The sequence below is a fragment of the Pseudorasbora parva genome, chromosome 6, assembly GCF_024679245.1.
Source record: "Pseudorasbora parva isolate DD20220531a chromosome 6, ASM2467924v1, whole genome shotgun sequence".
NCBI classification, from domain to species: Eukaryota; Metazoa; Chordata; class Actinopteri; order Cypriniformes; family Gobionidae; genus Pseudorasbora; species Pseudorasbora parva.
Window position 1 is genome coordinate 15,584,600 of NC_090177.1, and position 18,532 is coordinate 15,603,131.

Consider the following 18,532-nt stretch of genomic DNA (forward strand, 5'->3'; position numbering starts at 1 on the left):
ATGAGCAAGTGCTGTAAATATGCTTTATTCTCCTTTAAATTTTGGGAAAGGCCATAGGAGTGGAGTGTTTGTGATGTAGTTCTGGAAAGCCGGGTCTGACCCCCATTTCTTCATAGCTTGCTTCTCAAGGATGGGGATCCCACTAACATGTCTCAGTAAGAACCAGACGAAGAGCGGAGAAACTGCACTGAGGTATTGAGGTCCACGCATGACGGAGGAAGCGGACAGGAACAGCCCGGACCATTGCAGGATCTCCCCTAGGTAGTTTGGGTGTCTGCTGTATGCCCACAGTCCATGATGAATAAACTTTCCCTGCAAATACATGCAAGATAAGATTAATGCCTTTGCTCTATGATATTAATCAAAATGTAATTAGCTTATTATTAAGAAGGATTTCTTGTAGCAAAATCCAAAATGTTTAATTAAAAGTGAAGTGTGTAATTTCTGCACTACTCCCCCTGTCTGCCATTGGTTAGACAAACAGATGAACCTGCTCCAAATGCACACATTTTGTTATGCCAGTATATACGTTTCAGGATGTTTAAACTAAAAAAAATTGTTTTTTTTTTAACAAAAAACATACAAATTCACATTTAGTTGTTTTTGTATATTTGTTTAGCAAATATGAACAATACACTAGTCTCCATTAACCCTCTGGTATTCCTCACTTAGGCCATGTGTCCACCAAAGGTATTTTTTTTCTTAAGGCTTCCATGTTTTACCAATTGTTTTAAAAATGGCAGCAGCATGACAAGGTTTTTCACCAGTTGAAGAATGCTCAACTTTGGATAAAACACACATTCATCACTGTCACTTTTTACCCAGCTTTCCAATTCTAGTGGAGGAGGGATGGGACAAATACAATACAGACCAACCGTCTTGAACAACGTAATCAGATGACAACAACCATAACGGAACAATAGCATTTAAAACAAGAGCCAGAGCAAATACTTTACATTGTGTCGACATTATTATATAGAAACATACAGAAACAAACTATCTGTGAAATGAGATACTAGTAACCGCAGATATTCCGCATCATAGCAAGACATTTTTTAAATAAAATAATATACAATATTATGTTTCAAAAATATTTATTCTTTAGTATTTTATATTTTTAGAGGATTTCATGGCACTAGAGTCGACAATATTCACCCCTTAATTATGCAGCATTTTACATTTTGATTAATACAGTATTAAGTAAAATGCCCACTAAATGCAGTCCATTTAAAAATATAGCAAAGGTATTAGAAAAACGCAGATTAGTGCCATCTCCTGGAAGAAAAAGAAAATCATATGTAATACCATAGTGTAACCACTAGATGCATGTATAGCCAATATATAGGGCTGTGTATTCCCTAGTTACTATTAAGACAGACATAATTACTTACTTTTATTAGGTTTTAAATTTGGATATATATTTATTATCAATGACTACTTTGTTGCTGATTTGTAGATTGCACACCAAAAATGTTGTATTCACATTGCAAGTGCCACAAAGGATTTGTATCATTCCGATAATGTAAAAAATGTTCGCAGTTTTTTTGTTGTTGGTTTAAAACGACCAAAGACAACCAGAGGGTAAAGAACAACCAGTTAGATCTAGTTTTTGTAATATGTCAAGAGTACAGGCCTCATAAAACTGTAATTATTATATTGTTAAAATATATTTTATGACATGAGTTATATGATTGACTTGTAAATCATAAAACAAGTTTTCACAACTGAGTAGTCTTATCAGCCTATTATTATCAGTGCGAGTTATTACTCACAGCATTATCAGGATCGCTCCTAAAATTCCACTTCTGCTGGTCGGCAATGGCCTCTGTAGCGAAACCCAGCCCCCATACTCCCCAACCGATGTAGTCACGTGGGCCTAGCGGCTCATCTCTTCTCTCACTGTTTAGAATTAGGGTGGGTAAGAGGGTAACAAATACCCACAGAGCTGGAAAGAAGGATAAACAAGTTTCAAGTGGCAGTCTATTACTCTTCGGTGTATAGTAGAGTTACTTCCAGTTATTTTTCTATTTTAGTATGATGCATAGAGATTGGACATGTCACCATCAATTAACAGTAAATATGCAAATAATGTAATAGAATGAATGCAAAAAAATTACTTCCACTTATTTGATTCATAATAGAACAGAACAGAGTTGATTTGGAATATGTTAAATGATTGATCATCATTATGTGATATAGAATACAACAGTATAAACTTCAACTTCCATTTATGTGATTCATAATATAATATAATATAATATAATATAATATAATATAATATAATATAATATAATATAATATAATATAATATAATATAATATAATAGTAAAAAGGACTTTCCTAGTTGTCTCTTTTGGTATGATAAGGATTGGACATGTATGGCCTACTGCAGCTATCAATTAACAGTAACTATGCAAATAATCAATAACCTTAGTTGAAATACCTTGCATGGTCCAGTACACAAAGAATGTCCCAGGGCTGTCTCTGACATTGTTAAATCTCCGGTCTTGTCCTTCCTTTAGGATTCTAAGAAAGAGAAATATCCCGAGCCTGCAGGACAAGGCCCAATCTGTTACTTATTGACTTATTAACCAGACCTTAATAGACACATTAATACAACATGAAGCTAACTGACTTCACTTTTATTAACACTGTTAAAACTATCTATCTATCTATCTATCTATCTATCTATCTATCTATCTATCTATCTATCTATCTATCTATCTATCTATCTATCTATCTATCTATCTATCTATCTATCTATCTATCTATCTATCTATCTATCTATCTATCTATCTATCTATCTATCTATCTATCTATCTATCTATCTATCTATCTATCTATCTATCTATCTATCTATCTATCTATCTATCTATCTATCTATATCTACTTACCTCAGTCCCCAGGCAGTAACAAGTCCAGTTTGTACGTTCTGTCTAAGATGGCCATTTCCGCCCCATACACGACTCAGATGAGCCAGCAGTATATAGGTACCAGATCCTACAAAACAACCAAATTAATTTGTGGTTAAAATGATAAGGCATTCAATATCTTTCCAGATATGGGCAGAGCAGCCAGTCACCTGTGTCCGTCCATTTTAAAAGTGAGGCGTGTTCATTGAATATATTACCAATGAGCCTAGAGACAATTGGTAGCAAAGTTCAAGGATTCTCAAGAGCACACTTCTCAGAGAGAGAGAGAAAGAAAGAAAGAGGGAATAGAACTTAGGAACCTGGGTTTGAAAGACTGAAATGATTGGATAATATTTGTACTCAATTTATGAGAAATGCATATTGAATGCTGACAGGTGAGTAAAAGCAAATGCTTTTCTTGTATTTTTTATGTAGAAAGTATAAGAATTTTCATGACATGGATTAACATTTCTTAATGTTCACTTAAATACAATTATAATCAGTATAATTGTCAAAATTATTAATATATACTAAACAAAAACTGTTTATGCAGGCTATAACATTACAGTTGTATTGAAAATGATGTGTGATAAATTTATTTTAAAAACTGTTCAGATGTGTATATAAATTGTATGATTCCGTATTAATATAATTGAATTTCGAGGTGTATGCATACGTTTTAACTTATAAAGATTAAAATTGCATATATTTTTGCACATGCAGTTATTTCTTTTCTTAAAAATAAAAAAATCACATCCGAGTTAACATCGTTCATTTTTTTTACCACATTTTTTTTTGGACAAGTCCCGCCTCTAACTGCAAGATTGACAGTGTACGTATCCACAGTTGGGCCAATCAAGCAACGACTGCGCTGTAAAGCAATTTGTCTGATTGGTTAAAAGGCCGGCTTGTCGAAATAGGGGTGGGGAAATCATGCACTTCAGCTGGTTTAAGAGCGGTATGTGGGTGGAGACGTCTTTATGGTCGTTTCACAACATCTTATTGTAGTTTAGATAACCGCCGTCTCGTACTACATTTTGATAGCAACATATTTTTCCACAATAAACAAGTTAAAACAAAACGTACTCGGTTACTTTCGTAACCTCGGTTCCCTGAGAGAGAGGAACGAGTATTACGTATGGGGAAAAACTCCTTTTCTCGAGAATGTGAAGCAAAACTTTTAATAAAGGTATCTATGTAAAGCGCAGTGAGCTGCACGGCCATAGCCCAGCGCGAGGAGCGCTCTGATTGGCCGGGCTGCGGCAACTGCAGGAACCTATGGTGAGGCGGCTGAGAGGAACGAACCAATGGGGGGCGTTCCAGAAGCCCGCCGAAAAAGGTGCTTATATTTGCATACAGGAGGCTATATAAGACCCTAATTCGCCATAGGTGTCAGGTTTTAAGATCGACTGAAGCGATACCTGAGAAGCATAAACACGGCACGGAACGTAATACTCGTTCCTCTCTCTCAGGGAACCGAGGTTACGAAAGTAACCGAGTACGTTCCCTTTCGAGAGAGGTTCCTCGTATTACGTATGGGAACACAATGTAAAGCGCCGTGTGTGCTGACTGACCCAGTATACCCAAAGCACATGTTATAAACCCCCGAGACACCGACAGAGGCGGCTTATAAGGGGAATGAAGAACCGGAAGAGTCGGTTCGTTTGAACAGCTGATCGGACATAGTCGGATCTTATGATGAATGAATAGTGCTTAAGGACTAATGTGTACAGGCCAAAATGTAAGGCAATCTGTTTGCCAGGGTCAAGATAGAGCCTAGATGGAGAGAAGCCCTGCTTGTAGAGCTGGAACCTCCAACTTGTAGAATCTGATAAAAGTGGACGGAGAGGCCCAGCCTGCCGCCGCACAGATATCTTCCAAAGAAATGTCACACGACCAAGCCCAAGATGAGGCCATGCCTCTAGAGGAGTGGGCTTAAATGCCTGTAGGACAGGTTAGGTCCTGGACCTATATGCTAGTGGGACTGCATCCACTATCCAGTGTGAGAGACTGTTTCATGACAGCACAAACTTTAGTGCGGCCACCGAAGCAATGAAGAGCTGATCCGACTGCCTGAAGGGGGCGGAGCGCTCTAGATACAATCTCAATGCTCTGACTGAGCAGAATATGTTTGCGTCTTATTCTCTCTGAGACGCGGGTTAAGCAGTGCAAAGAGCTGCATACTGAAGGGGTTGATAGCACTTTCAGCATAAAACCATGCCTCGGTTTGAGCACAACCTTGAAGTTGCTGGACCCAAACTCAAGACAGGAAGGGCTCACGGAGAGTGCAGGTAAGCCACCCACTCGGTTAACCGAGGCCACAGCCAGCAGAAAAACGGTTTTGAGTGATATGTGCTTCAAGCTCGTGTTCTGAAGTGGTTAGGAGGGGGAACCCTTCACGGCCTCCAAAACCATGGCGAGGTCCCAAATAGGGACCGAGGTAGGGGCAAGGCGGGCTGAATCTCCTGGCCCCTTTAAGAAAACACACAATAAGATCACTTTTCCCTAGTGAATGTGCCGCGATAGGAGCGTGGCTAGCTGCTATGGCGGAGACACACACCCCGAGTATGGAGGGGGGACGACCCGCATCCATTAGCTCTTGGAGAAAGCGAGCGGTTCCGCCAGTTCGCATGAGTGTGCGTCGATGTTTCGCGTAGCACATTGGTTAGAAAACCACTGACCACTTCAAGCAGAGCTGCCAGATAGCAGGGGCTCTAGCTTCCGAAATAGTGTTCATAACTTGTCAGAGAGGTTCCCGGATACCGTTGATGGGCCATACGTGGAGGGCCCACAGCTCGGGATTGGGATGCCAGACCTTCCCTTTCATTGGCAGAATAGGCATGGGGCTGTGTCTGACAGCTGAAACAGTATGGAGAACCATGTGCGGTGCTTCCAAAGTGGGGCTATTAAAAAGCACAGGCTGCAGCTGGATCGCGATCGGAGGGAACATATAGAGGGAGTCTGGGCCAACATGGGCCAGGGCATCCCTGCGTTTGCAGAAAAAATATTGGGCAGCGTGTGCTGTGCAAGCTGAATTGTTTGCGGGTAAAGGGACCATCCCCCTGGGGACATGGGTCCTCTGGATAACATGTCCGGACCCTGATTCAGAATACCTGGCACGTAAGCCGCCCTTAGGGAGCTCAGATTGTGCTCTGCCCATAAAAGGAGATGCTTAGCCATGCAGTGAACAGAGTCTGATCTCGGCTGCCCTAGCGATTTTATGTACATTATCAAGACGTGGTGGTTCTTATGCCGTAAGTCTTGAGTCTATGACAATGACTGTACTGATAAGCCTGCCCCTCGAAGGCGAATCTCAAGAATGGCCTGTAGTGGGGGTGGGGGGTTATCGTAACGTGAAGTATGCGTTTTTCAGATCTATTGAGAAAACCCAATCCCCGGGGCGAATGTGCGCGAGGATTTGTTTCACCGTCAGCACCTTGAAACGAGCGTGTCATAAGTGCTTTGTTCAGATGCCTGGAAAATGGGCCTGAGACCGCCACCCATTTTCGGCATGAGGAATTAGCGACAGTAAAAACCTGACTCGCTAGCGTCGGGTGTACTGTTTTCGCCGCTCTCTCCTTTAACAGTCTCAATGCCTCAGCGAGAAGCACGTGACTGACACTGCTTCTTACAGAGGGCTCGACCACGGCTTGAATCGCGGGGTCTGCGAGCAAAACTGTAGCGAGAACCTCGTTTTATATGTTCAACACCCAATATTATATACCAGGAATGGCCTGCCAGGCCTGGGCTCGTAAAGCCAGGGGTTGAATTAGATTCGGGGGCTGGCCGCTTAGTAATAGGGGCCTGTTAGCCGGGTTGCTTGTGCTGTAACACTGCTTTTAACACTGTGGGGATAGTGTTAGTTTTGGCGGTGCAGGCTTTGCAGTGGGCGCACGCCTCACATTTATATTGTGTGTGCGAGAGTGAACTTTGTGAAAAGTGCTTGGGTGCAGGAGTGCAGACTGTAAAGTGGGCACATTTCCTACATAGAAAGCTCTTTTGTGTGTAGTGTAAACAATGTGCAGTGGCGCACAACCTACGTAGAATACCCACGGTGCAAACCAGTGAGCAAATCCACAGGGGTAAACGCACACAGCATTAGTGTGCAGACGAGCGTGTTTAACACAGGCTAGTTGACTGCAATATTTCATCTCCAGTCACTAACTTAAGGGAACTGGGAGAATGTAAGGAAGTGCGGGTGGTATGTGAGCCATTCCACAATGCCGTTATGCTCTAGTCTAGACTGAAAGCGCGCATGCAGACAAGCGTGTTTGACCACAGGCTAGTTGACTGCAATAAGGCTAGTTGACTTTATATGGTGTAATCCGGCCGCGGCGGGATTTATTTGTGATTTTGTGAGGCTGAATTAACAGTGCTTATGTAGGGGTGCACACTGTGTAGTGGACACTTTGTCTACAGTGTAAAAACCTTTCCAGCCGCCTGAATAAAGGGGACTGGAAGTGATAGAGTGAAAAAAGGGCTTAGCTTGGCAGCCATTTTCCGACGCCCTTATGCTCTGACAGTGAGCGCGTGCTATGACGTAAGCCGCGCTCTAGTCAGCAACGCGCTGTGGAAGGGGCGCGCGCTATCATGACAAGGCAGCCATTACAACTTCCTTGGCAGTAAGCGCGCGCTGCAGCGACATTGTTCTTGACATACCCAACAGCCCGAGCTCGCTCGTCTAACTTACTCTAGTATTCTCTGTCCGCAGCGCTTCAGCACGGCGGCGGTAGAATGAGCACGGCGAGAGCTTCGGCTCGAGTTAGTTTATTCACTCTAGTATTCTCTGTCCGCGGCGATAGAGCGACAGGACGAGAGAATTGGAAGCGTGAGGTAAAACTCTGTCCGCGGCGCTTCTAGCACGGCGAGAGCTTCGGCTCGAGTTTGTTTATTCACTCTATTATTCTCTGTCCGCGGCGATAGAGCGACAGGACGAGAGAATTGGAAGCGTGAGGTAAAACTCTGTCCGCGGCGCTTCTAGCACGGCGAGAGCTTCGGCTCGAGTTTGTTTATTCACTCTATTATTCTCTGTCCGCGGCGATAGAGCGACAGGACGAGAGAATTGGAAGCGTGAGGTAAAACTCTGTCCGCGGCGCTTCTAGGACGGCGAGAGCTTCGGCTCGAGTTTGTTTATTCACTCTATTATTCTCTGTCCGCGGCGATAGAGCGACAGGACGAGAGAATTGGAAGCGTGAGGTAAAACTCTGTCCGCGGCGCTTCTAGCACGGCGAGAGCTTCGGCTCGAGTTTGTTTATTCACTCTAGTATTCTCTGTCCGCGGCGATAGAGCGACAGGACGAGAGAATTGGAAGCGTGAGGTAAAACTCTGTCCGCGGCGCTTCTAGCACGGCGAGAGCTTCGGCTCGAGTTTGTTTATTCACTCTAGTATTCTCTGTCCGCGGCGATAGAGCGACAGGACGAGAGAATTGGAAGCGTGAGGTAAAACTCTGTCCGCGGCGCTTCTAGCACGGCGAGAGCTTCGGCTCGAGTTTGTTTATTCACTCTATTATTCTCTGTCCGCGGCGATAGAGCGACAGGACGAGAGAATTGGAAGCGTGAGGTAAAACTCTGTCCGCGGCGCTTCTAGCACGGCGAGAGCTTCGGCTCGAGTTTGTTTATTCACTCTATTATTCTCTGTCCGCGGCGATAGAGCGACAGGACGAGAGAATTGGAAGCGTGAGGTAAAACTCTGTCCGCGGCGCTTCTAGGACGGCGAGAGCTTCGGCTCGAGTTTGTTTATTCACTCTATTATTCTCTGTCCGCGGCGATAGAGCGACAGGACGAGAGAATTGGAAGCGTGAGGTAAAACTCTGTCCGCGGCGCTTCTAGCACGGCGAGAGCTTCGGCTCGAGTTTGTTTATTCACTCTAGTATTCTCTGTCCGCGGCGATAGAGCGACAGGACGAGAGAATTGGAAGCGTGAGGTAAAACTCTGTCCGCGGCGCTTCTAGCACGGCGAGAGCTTCGGCTCGAGTTTGTTTATTCACTCTAGTATTCTCTGTCCGCGGCGATAGAGCGACAGGACGAGAGAATTGGAAGCGTGAGGTAAAACTCTGTCCGAGGAAAAACTCCGTCTGTCCGCGGCGCCTCCTCAGCGCGACGGTATAGTGACGAGAGCTTCGGCTCGAGTTCGCCTATTCACTCTAGTATTCTCTGTCCGCGGCTGTAGCGCGACGGAATGAGAGAAGAGTGGGAACAACTCTGTGGCAGCGGCGGAAGAAGAGCCGCGGCGGCGGCAGAGTGAAGAGAGCTTCGGCTTGAGTGTGCTCATGTCCTCTAACATTCTCTCTTTCCGCGGCGCTATTCAGCGCGACGGGACGAGAGCAGAGGGAGAGTGAGAAGAGCTCCGTCTTTCCGCGGCGCTTAACGACGCGGCGGAACGAGAGAGTCCTCGAGTAGAACAAGCCTGTAAGCTCTAGAAGTGGCGTTGCAGCGGCAACACAAACACATATAACACTCAACATAGACACAGTTTAAAGGATATATAACGCCGGATGGCGTAGCTGGAACGGCAGAGAAGGCGGAGAGGGAGTCCGTCGTCCTCAGCTGCAGGTTCCGCTGGTGCCTTTTCAACGGCGGTGCTTCTTCCGGAGACCAGCGAAGGTATCGCTGAAGGAGATAAAATCTGACACCTATGGCGAATTAGGGTCTTATATAGCCTCCTGTATGCAAATATAAGCACCTTTTTCGGCGGGCTTCTGGAACGCCCCCCATTGGTTCGTTCCTCTCAGCCGCCTCACCATAGGTTCCTGCAGTTGCCGCAGCCCGGCCAATCAGAGCGCTCCTCGCGCTGGGCTATGGCCGTGCAGCTCACTGCGCTTTACATAGATACCTTTATTAAAAGTTTTGCTTCACATTCTCGAGAAAAGGAGTTTTTCCCCATACGTAATACGAGGAACCTCTCTCGAAAGGGAACACGTTGCTTGTAGTGGGACGCAACAAAACAACTGCGACATGCTTTAAGTCGAAATATGTGTCTGCATACTAATGCATAAACATGACTAAACTGACGAAAGCAACAGATAATATTCCTATATCAATATCGTGTGACTACTACGCCTTTTGGATTAATCATTACCTGCCAAGTCGTAAAACTTTTCCGTTTTGAGAGCAGACGCTATTGCCCACCCGACATATTGAATGGCTAGGTCGGTGGCTGCACATTTGGCCAAAGTGCTCCCCATGATCATGTCCATCAGGTTCTGAAGCAGCAATGTTACAAAACTGAGCTGAATCACACAACCCTATAGAAAAAAAAATACAGCTGAGCAAAGTTCATAACAGCCACAGTGAGGAGGAGTGGCCAGTGCTGTTTCTGTATGTAGGCTACTGTGGCTTATGGGAACTGTAGTTTGAGAATATCTAAATATTTATATTTATATTTATGTGTATGTGTATTAGGTACAGCTTGAATAGAATAGAATACAATAGAATAGAACAAATTACCCTATCTGACTAATAATAGAATAGCCAATAGAACAGAAAATAAACCATAAGAAAAGTGCAAAATTTTACTTCCATTTATTTGATTCAGAATATAAAATGTTGACGGTAAATACAAAAGTTAAAATATAGTGTAAAATAGGTGCAAAGGTGACACTTCAATAATTTCAAAATAATTTCAATATTCTCCACAAGTGGGCCCTTAAGCCTACATCAAATAATCATTCACAATGAAATATGACTCAGAAGATGCCACTGTGCTCAAAATTATGACCTGGAAAGATAAGTTTATTACTTACGAATGTAGAAGAAGCCAAGAAAAGGTGTGTTTGGGCTCAGACAGAATACAGGTGAAGGTAAATACACCAAGTCAACTTTCTTTTTCTTTAAAAAGTTCCTTTTGTTCTTCAGGGTTGGCCATATATTTTAAAGGGCTGTCAAAACATTATTGCAGATTGAATACAAGTGAAGAACATGGCAGAAAGCAAGGCCAGCATCAGCTCGAAAGGAGGGGCAAATGTGCTTGCTAAACAGGTGCAGAAAAAACTCAACAGGGCACAGGAGAAGGTACGTGGCTAACACAAGAAAGTTAAGAGAGCCATGCAGTGTGGTTTCCGGTGCTGTCAATCTTACAAAGTCTTCCTGTTTAAGAGCACAGAAACTTTAGTGTTATTTTGATCCAATAATCAATTCAGTTACATGGCATGGGAGTAGCTAACACAAGTGTCTTGATCGACTCAAGAGTCAGTATAAACATGCAGCTTCCTTCTCTTCTTAACAGTGTCCTTTATTGTTTTAATTTGTCTTCCAAGGCTGAATAAGTCACCCTTTACTTTTCTGTTTTCACCTCATATCTTGTCATCTCAAAACTGATTGTTGGTGAAGTCAGATGAAAAGTTCATGTAGGGTCTAAAACTGTAAGGAAGCTCTTTTCCTTTACCAGAAAGCTTATTAATATTTTAAGAGTCAGGTGTAACATCCTATAGCTGTCGGTATAGCTGAAGAATACCCTTGTCATGTCTGTCAGGTGTTTGTAGGCACGTTGTAATATGTGATTCCTTTGCAGGTGTTGCAGAGACTTGGCAAATCTGAGGAGACCAAAGATGAGCACTTTGAGCAGTGCATGATCAACCTCCAATTTCAGCAGGTACATTAGATCTACTATGGTAAACAAAGTAACAGCTTTGAAGATCAAAAGTTGACCTAATTTGTGGTCTATATTGCAGAGCGATGGATACAGAATATACAAGGACCTTAAAGCGTACCTCAACGCTGTCACAGGTTGGCTCTTTACTGTGAGACTAATGTAGGAGATAAGCTTCTTATACTGACATGCTTTATTGTGCTTGATGTTTAACAGTAATGAAGGATGCCTCAGGTCGACTGTTTCAATCCTTGTATGATGCCTATGATGAAAAATGGGATGGTGTAGAGGATCTTGGGGAAGTTGTGGAGGTTAGTCTTAGAGACTGCAGTGTAAGAGCAAAGCGTGGCATGGGCAATTTATGTATGGGCAATAATATGGCATGGACAATTTCTGCCAGGACACTGTCAGTTAAGTTTACGGATATTTCCTTTAACTCCAAAACACAACAAAACACAATGCAATACACGTAAAACATTTGTAAAAAAATCTATACGGAAAATAGTTTCCTATTAAAGTCTTTTCTTTCCTATTGTGCTATAGCCCTATATCCAAGTGAAACGCCTTCTTGAACAAGAAAAAATGTAGGGTGGACTTGATTTTGTCCATCTGGAATTGATTGATTAGGGCCCTGTCCCAAATGACACACTTCATATGCACTTTCAGACTTGTGGACTTACAATGGCTGCCAAATGCGTGTGTCCATTAAGTCCACGAGACCGTAGGGTGTTCCATTTGTCATTTTAGGTTGACGCAAGTTTGTTTTTGAATGGTGTTAAAGAGCACCCCCTTTGCGGTCGATTTGCGTCCTCAATGCGCACTTTTGCCGAACCTCCACTGGTGTGAGCTCTGCAGCAGACTTCTACTCTACTTCTACAGACAGTCAAAAGTTACATCAGGAAAGTGCAGACTTGTAGGAAGACCGCAAGTATTTAGGGTGCCATTTGGGACAGGGCCTGGATCATTGGATGGTTATGGTTTGCTATCGCTGTGATCTAATTTGACTGTCAGGTTGTCCCTCCCTCACACCAGTAAACACGTCATCAGAGAAAAGAAGATGGTCCTGTCCCAAATGGCACCTTAAAGACTTGCGGCTTTCTTTTGAGTCCACACATTCTGCACACCAAGGGCGAGTTCTTGAACCTAAAATAACAAATGGGACAGCCTATGGCAGGGCTATTCAAATCTTACCCTGGAGGGCCAATGCAGTGCAGAGTTTAGCTCCAACCCTAATCAAACACACCTGAACATGCTAATCAATGTCTTCAGGATCATTAGAAAATCACAGGTCGGTGTGTTTGATCAGGGTTGGAGGGAAACTCTGCACCGCATTGGCCCTCCAGGGTAAGATTTGAATAGCCCTGCCCTATGGTCTTGTTGACTTCACGGTCACATGTGGTGGCCGTTATAAATCTACAAAGACCGTATGTGCACATGACAGGGGTGTCCAAACCTGCTCCTGGAGGGCCACTGTCCTACAGAGTTTAGCTCCAACTTGCCTCAACACACCTGCCTGAAATTTCTGGTATGCCTAGAACTTTGCCTGGATCTAAAATCGTCCCCTATACCTTTAAATAGGGCATTATTTGAAGGGACAGCCATTTGTAGTGGTGTCCAAAACCATAGTGGACGTTATCAAGTGCACTTATTATATCGATGTACACTCAACGGATGTCCGGAATTCACTCACTCATTTGGACTAATGTAAGGAATATTTATTGAGGGTTTAGGGGGCAATTTCGGATTTAGCTCTTGATTAGCTGGTTCCAGTGTGTTTAATTAGGGTTGGAGCTAAACTCTGGATGACAATGGCCCTTGAAGAGCAGGATTGGATCCTGGCAGTATCAAGTGTTCTATTTGAGACACTTGGCCTATGCCAGTTGTCTTTTTTAAACAAACAACTGGTCCCATGCATCTTGTGTCCCAGCTATCGACTATAATAAAAAAATCACTATTACCCATGACCTAATATACTTTATTAGAAATTATTATACATTAGAAATGATAATTTCCTATATTACAAATGTGGCTGTCTGTGTTCCAAAGGGAGAGGAACTTCTGTGGAAAGATTATGAATCCAAGCTGCGTGATCAGGCATTAATCACCATGGAGTCTTACATGAGCCAATTTCCAGATGTCAGGGTAACAACCACTGCATGACATATTGGCACCTATACCTTTCACAAAGCTCTCAATCATTTATCAAATGTGCAGTTTCATCTGTCAACTATTTTTCTTTATGATTCAGGAAAGAGTGTCCAAGCGAAACAGGAAACTTGTAGATTATGATTCTGCTCGTCATCATCTGACAGGACTGCAGAATGCTAAAAAGAAGGATGATATCAAAATTGGAAAGGTATTACATGACATGTTTGACTTATTTGCCAGACGAAAGGTTATTTGTAACCTTAAGTTCCTACCTTCCAGTTATGTTCTTTACTACCAAACACGACGTTACTAGCATCATACTGATATGATTTATGAAGATTAAATGTAAAGGACTTCCCTTTGTGCTGTTGTTTTGAAGGCAGAGGATGAGATGAATGCTGCCAAGGTGATATTTGAGGACATGAACAGGGAGCTGAAGATGGATCTGCCTATTCTGTTTGACAGGTGAGTTTTGGAGTTATTTTCTTATGCACAAATTGATCTTTTAATTAATTAAACTTAAATTAGATCAATAATAACTGTTCTACATTCTATAGTCGTATTGGTTGCTATGTCACAGTGTTCCAAGCCATTTGCAACCTCAGAGACATCTTCTACAAGGAAATTACCAAGGTAAACCCAAGTTAAAAATACATATGTGAAATAAAATACTTGAATCAATGGACTACTATTTTTGCTCTTTTTTTTTTACCCTAAGAACAATGAGGTTCTACAGACTGTGATGAAAGAGCTGAGCACCCAACATCCGGACAAGAGCTTTGTTGTTAAGAATTTAAACCGGTATAAGGCTTTATAGCCTGTTCTTATACATATATAGAGATATAGATATAGATATATATTAGTACACTGTAAAAAAATGTTGTTGGTTTTTGTTGGTTTAGCTTAAAAACAGAAGTAACCTGGTTGCCTTAAAATTTTGAGTTTATTGAAATTAAAAATTTAAGTTGATACAATGAAGGAAATTTGTTTAATAAATAGAAACTCAAAATATTATGTTATCTGAACCACATAAAAAAATAGATAAATCATGAAAATAGCACTATTTGGCATGTTTCACTGCGTCATCAGAAATAAAACACACACAACTACCCAATATGCTTACAAAATCTTTTAATAATGTTTTAATAAAGGTTGTTGAATCTCAAAAAAATTTCATTGTATTAACTCTTAAACTGTATTAAATTTTAATTTCAATGAACTCAAAATGTTAAGGCAACCAGGTAACTTTTTTTCTAAATAATTTTTTACAGTGTACAAGACTTCAACTGGCAAATATATATTACAAATGACTCTCTGTTTCCTTTTAAGCTCCGGCTCCTTGAAGAGAAGGTCATTTAGAGACACGTTGTCTCCCAGATCACTTAAAGGCTTTTATGATTTCCACAAGAGTTACAGCCCCAGGGCCTCTCTCAGGTAAAATCATAATTTCACTTTCTCTCTTTGCCTTGCAGGTTTAAAAGTAAGGAACTAATGCCATCTGCTGGTGAATGTGCATGATTAGTTAAATTACTATAAAAATACTCTAAAATATTAAATCAAAAGTCAAATGACACAAACGCTACTTTACTATAGCAATGGTTTTGTGTGTTTATTTGTTTAATACAATATCTTTGGGGCAAAATAATGTGGTTTTTGTTACCTTTCCAATTGTTGTAGAATTAATATTCTGTGGTTCAGAATAGTTTTACTATTTGAATTTAGCTATACAGACCATTAAACAGTATAAGTATTACTAGTTCCCTATTGTGACAACTTACCCCTTAAATTGGTAAACCCGACCCCCTAAACCCCTTGACATATTTTCACAAGAAAAATGTGTATATTTTTTTACTTGCAATAACAACGTAAATGTTTTAAAATCTGTTGCTAAAACTTCATGTATTGATTAATTTGTTAATTAATTAATTAATAACTATCCCCGGTCTTCCTGTATATCAATTTCCGGCATGGATTAATAACTTAATTTAATAGGATATCTGTTTTCAGGATGCAAACCAACATATTTCTCCATACGTTTGCTATTACAGGAGAGACAACTCATCCAGTTTTAGGTCTGACAGACCAACATATGGGCCACATAGCCCCACCAGCCCTCAACCCCTTTATGAGAATGTCTCTGGTGCTAAAGATGCGAAAGGCAACCCTATAAGATTAGACGAGACTCCAGAGGAAGGTACTCCTTCCCATGAGCCACAGGTGGATGATACCAGCGCCTCTAAAGATAAACCGGTGGTAGAAGACAAGAAAGCTGACAAGAAAGAGTCCTCGCAAGCCTCAAGTCAAGATGGACAGGGGGGTACGCCAAATGAGGAGGCGTCTTCTGAGGAGGACAGTGATGAGAGCGAACTGAATCCAAACTCGAGTCTGGCCGAATGCTCCAAGATCAAAGATAAAAAATTATCTGAGAAGGTAGAGGATGTTGGGCCTTCTGGTGTGGAGAATGGAATAGCTCGTAATGTTAAATCAGATGTGGAAGAATCTGATGCTTCAAGCTATGTGAGTTCTGTAACCCTGTAAACAGACCCTTCACAGATCAGGCATAACATTATGACCCACAAACTAATATTGTGTTGGTCCCCCTTTTGCGGCCAAAACAGCCCATACCCATCAAAGCATTGAAAACACTAGACGCCTAAAGGTGTGCTGTGGTATCTGGCACCAAGAAGTTAGCAGCAGATCCTTTAAGTCCTGTAAGTTGTGACATGGTGGTGGTGGTGCTCCATGGATCAGACTTGTGTGTTCAGCACATCCCACAGATGCTTGATTGGACTGAGATCTTTGGAGGCTTTGTGCTCCTTAAACCATTCCTGAACCATTTTTGCTTTGTGGCAGGGCACATTATCCTGCTGAAAGAGGCCACAGCCACCACAGAATACCATTTCCCTGAAAGGGTGTACTTGGTCTGCAGCAATGCTTAGGCAGGTGGTACATGTCAGAGTATCCACATGGATTGCAGGACCCAAGGTTTCCCAGCAGAACATTGCCCAAAGCATCACACTGCCTCCGCCGGCTTGCCTTCTTCCCATAGGGGATCCTAGTGCCATGTGTTCCCCAGATATCCGGTTCACCACTGTTCCTTCCTTGGACCACTTTTGATAGATACTGACCACTGCCGACTGGAAACACCCCACAAGAGCTGCAGTTTTGGAGATGCTCTGACCCAGGCGTCTAGCTATCACAATTTGGCCCTTGTCAAACGCGCTTAAATCCTTAAGATTGTTCATTTTTCCTGCTTCAAACACATACACTTTGAGGAAAAAATGTTCACTTGCTGCCTAATATATCTCACCCACTAACAAGTGCCATGATAAAGAGATCATCAGTGTTATTCACTTCACCTGTCAGTGATCATAATGTTATGCCTGATCAGTATATCTCTATCTATCTATCTATCTATCTATCTATCTATCTATCTATCTATCTATCTATCTATCTATCTATCTATCTATCTATCTATCTATCTATCTATCTATCTATCTATCTATCTATCTATCTATCTATCTATCTATCTATCTATCTATTGTAGGTAATATACAGTATGCTGCCATATACAATAATTAGGCTAGTATGTCATTTTGAAGGTAGCCATTATATTAATTCTTCAAAGAAACATAACAATGTAACTCAAAATGAGGTTTAAGTTTTATTTATTTGACCTATTTCAAGGCTCTTAGCAAGGGAGACCATCCGTCAGGAGAGGTAAAGGAAGGAATGAAAACAGAGGCCCCTAAATAGCAGACAAAAGGTCAGCATAATTTGAGAGCATAATATCATGTTGTGATCATGTGTTTCATTTAATATGTGAGCAGATGGCTTAATGTGTAGCCTATTTCATTTTCAAATTCATCTTTTTACAGAAAGATCCATTGTTTGTTGGAAATTCGCTGAAATTGGACAACGACCACCATGTCTGATGTTTTGAGATGTCTTATCAGAGAAATGTTTAAATTCTGGGTTTTAATTTACGTTCAATTTTGTTTAGAATAGGCTATATTCACTTTCCTGTATTGTTTTTTGTCCTTCACATGTGGTGTTCCTGATGGTTTTTAGATATATATGAATGACATCCATATCTAATCGACAAATGATCACTGGAAACAATGGAAATATTTGTAATGTACTGAACAATCACCCCCAAAAATCACTTTGCAACTCGCCTATTGTTTTTACATTATACATACTCAGGCAATTAAACCAATGTTCCAAATATCTGTTTCTTAAATCTACTTTTCAGAGGTTAGTCTATGCTGGTGTGGTTAATATTAGTCATTTCGTGGAATGCGACCATTGTTTGATTCTTTACGGGGAGCGGGAGGAAACGCTCGTGAACTCGCATCTCGTTGCCAGGAATCGGTTCTTTTGAACTCTTTGTTTCAGAGAACCTGTTTAAGAACGAGTCAATGGTTCTTTTACGCCATGACGTAAATGAAGTAGTCAATCACCTGGCCGCAGTTCCGTGAATTCGTTAGACACTCAAACATACCAATAATGTAGATTATTGCCAGGTTTTTTATTACGTTTTATTAGCGATGTTTTAAATGTATTTTCACGTGTCTCAATCCACTTTGTTGCAGCTATTATAAGCTAGAAAGTGAAAAATATTTCAGTTTAGAAACTGAACATTTTTCATTTAGCCTACATTCGGCCTGAACTGCAATAAAAGTCACAAAATTGTTCTGCATGTTTTAATAATTAATACAATTTAATGAATAAGAGTATATATACTACATTTATCAACTCAAATGTTTGTTTGTTACATGTGTAAGTGATTTAATAAAACATATTTTCAACCTATTTCCATTACGTCCTTTACTTGCGTATGTTTTTAGTTTTATGATTCAAATTCGGTTGAAAAGAGTCAATTAT

The 18,532-nt window shown here is 41.5% G+C and overlaps 2 protein-coding genes across 4 annotated transcripts; one reads left to right on the plus strand and one right to left on the minus strand.

The window, feature by feature from the left end:
* Positions 1–6: 6 nt before the first annotated feature.
* On the minus strand, positions 7–10,213 carry si:ch211-210c8.6 (uncharacterized). The gene is made up of 5 exons (XM_067445781.1): positions 9,989–10,213; positions 2,895–3,000; positions 2,444–2,550; positions 1,773–1,945; positions 7–312 (listed from the first exon to the last, which is right to left on the minus strand). The coding sequence occupies exons 1-5, from the start codon at positions 10,104–10,106 to the stop codon at positions 25–27; spliced, it is 792 nt and encodes a 263-aa protein (XP_067301882.1). The 5' UTR covers positions 10,107–10,213; the 3' UTR covers positions 7–24.
* bin2a (bridging integrator 2a) lies at positions 3,074–18,451 on the plus strand. 3 transcript variants are annotated; one of them, XM_067445779.1, is made up of 14 exons: positions 3,074–3,307; positions 10,808–10,920; positions 11,420–11,500; positions 11,580–11,634; positions 11,714–11,808; positions 13,544–13,639; positions 13,746–13,853; positions 14,025–14,110; positions 14,203–14,278; positions 14,364–14,446; positions 14,975–15,079; positions 15,694–16,162; positions 17,333–17,411; positions 17,524–18,451. In XM_067445779.1, the coding sequence occupies exons 2-13, from the start codon at positions 10,828–10,830 to the stop codon at positions 17,399–17,401; spliced, it is 1,416 nt and encodes a 471-aa protein (XP_067301880.1). In that variant the 5' UTR covers positions 3,074–3,307; positions 10,808–10,827; the 3' UTR covers positions 17,402–17,411; positions 17,524–18,451. The 3 variants fall into 3 exon arrangements, with proteins under 3 accessions (XP_067301880.1, XP_067301879.1, XP_067301881.1); XM_067445778.1 differs by having other exon boundaries at positions 3,075–3,307; positions 10,765–10,920; XM_067445780.1 differs by lacking the exons at positions 3,074–3,307; positions 10,808–10,920; positions 11,420–11,500; positions 11,580–11,634; positions 11,714–11,808 and adding an exon at positions 13,112–13,201.
* Positions 18,452–18,532: the final 81 nt, after the last annotated feature.

Bases quoted from the DNA above. Each gene is read 5' to 3' on its own strand.
- si:ch211-210c8.6 (XM_067445781.1), bottom strand. From the start codon at position 10,106: ATGGACATGATCATGGGGAGCACTTTGGCCAAATGTGCAGCCACCGAC. The intron at 1,946-2,443 runs GTATTTCAACTA...CCTTCTTTCCAG, and splicing joins TGTGTACTGGACCATGCAAG to CTCTGTGGGTATTTGTTACC. The intron at 313-1,772 runs GTGAGTAATAAC...ATGTATTTGCAG, and splicing joins GGAGCGATCCTGATAATGCT to GGAAAGTTTATTCATCATGG.
- bin2a (XM_067445779.1), top strand. From the start codon at position 10,828: ATGGCAGAAAGCAAGGCCAGCATCAGCTCGAAAGGAGGGGCAAATGTG. The intron at 10,921-11,419 runs GTACGTGGCTAA...ATTCCTTTGCAG, and splicing joins TCAACAGGGCACAGGAGAAG to GTGTTGCAGAGACTTGGCAA. The intron at 13,854-14,024 runs GTATTACATGAC...GTTGTTTTGAAG, and splicing joins ATGATATCAAAATTGGAAAG to GCAGAGGATGAGATGAATGC.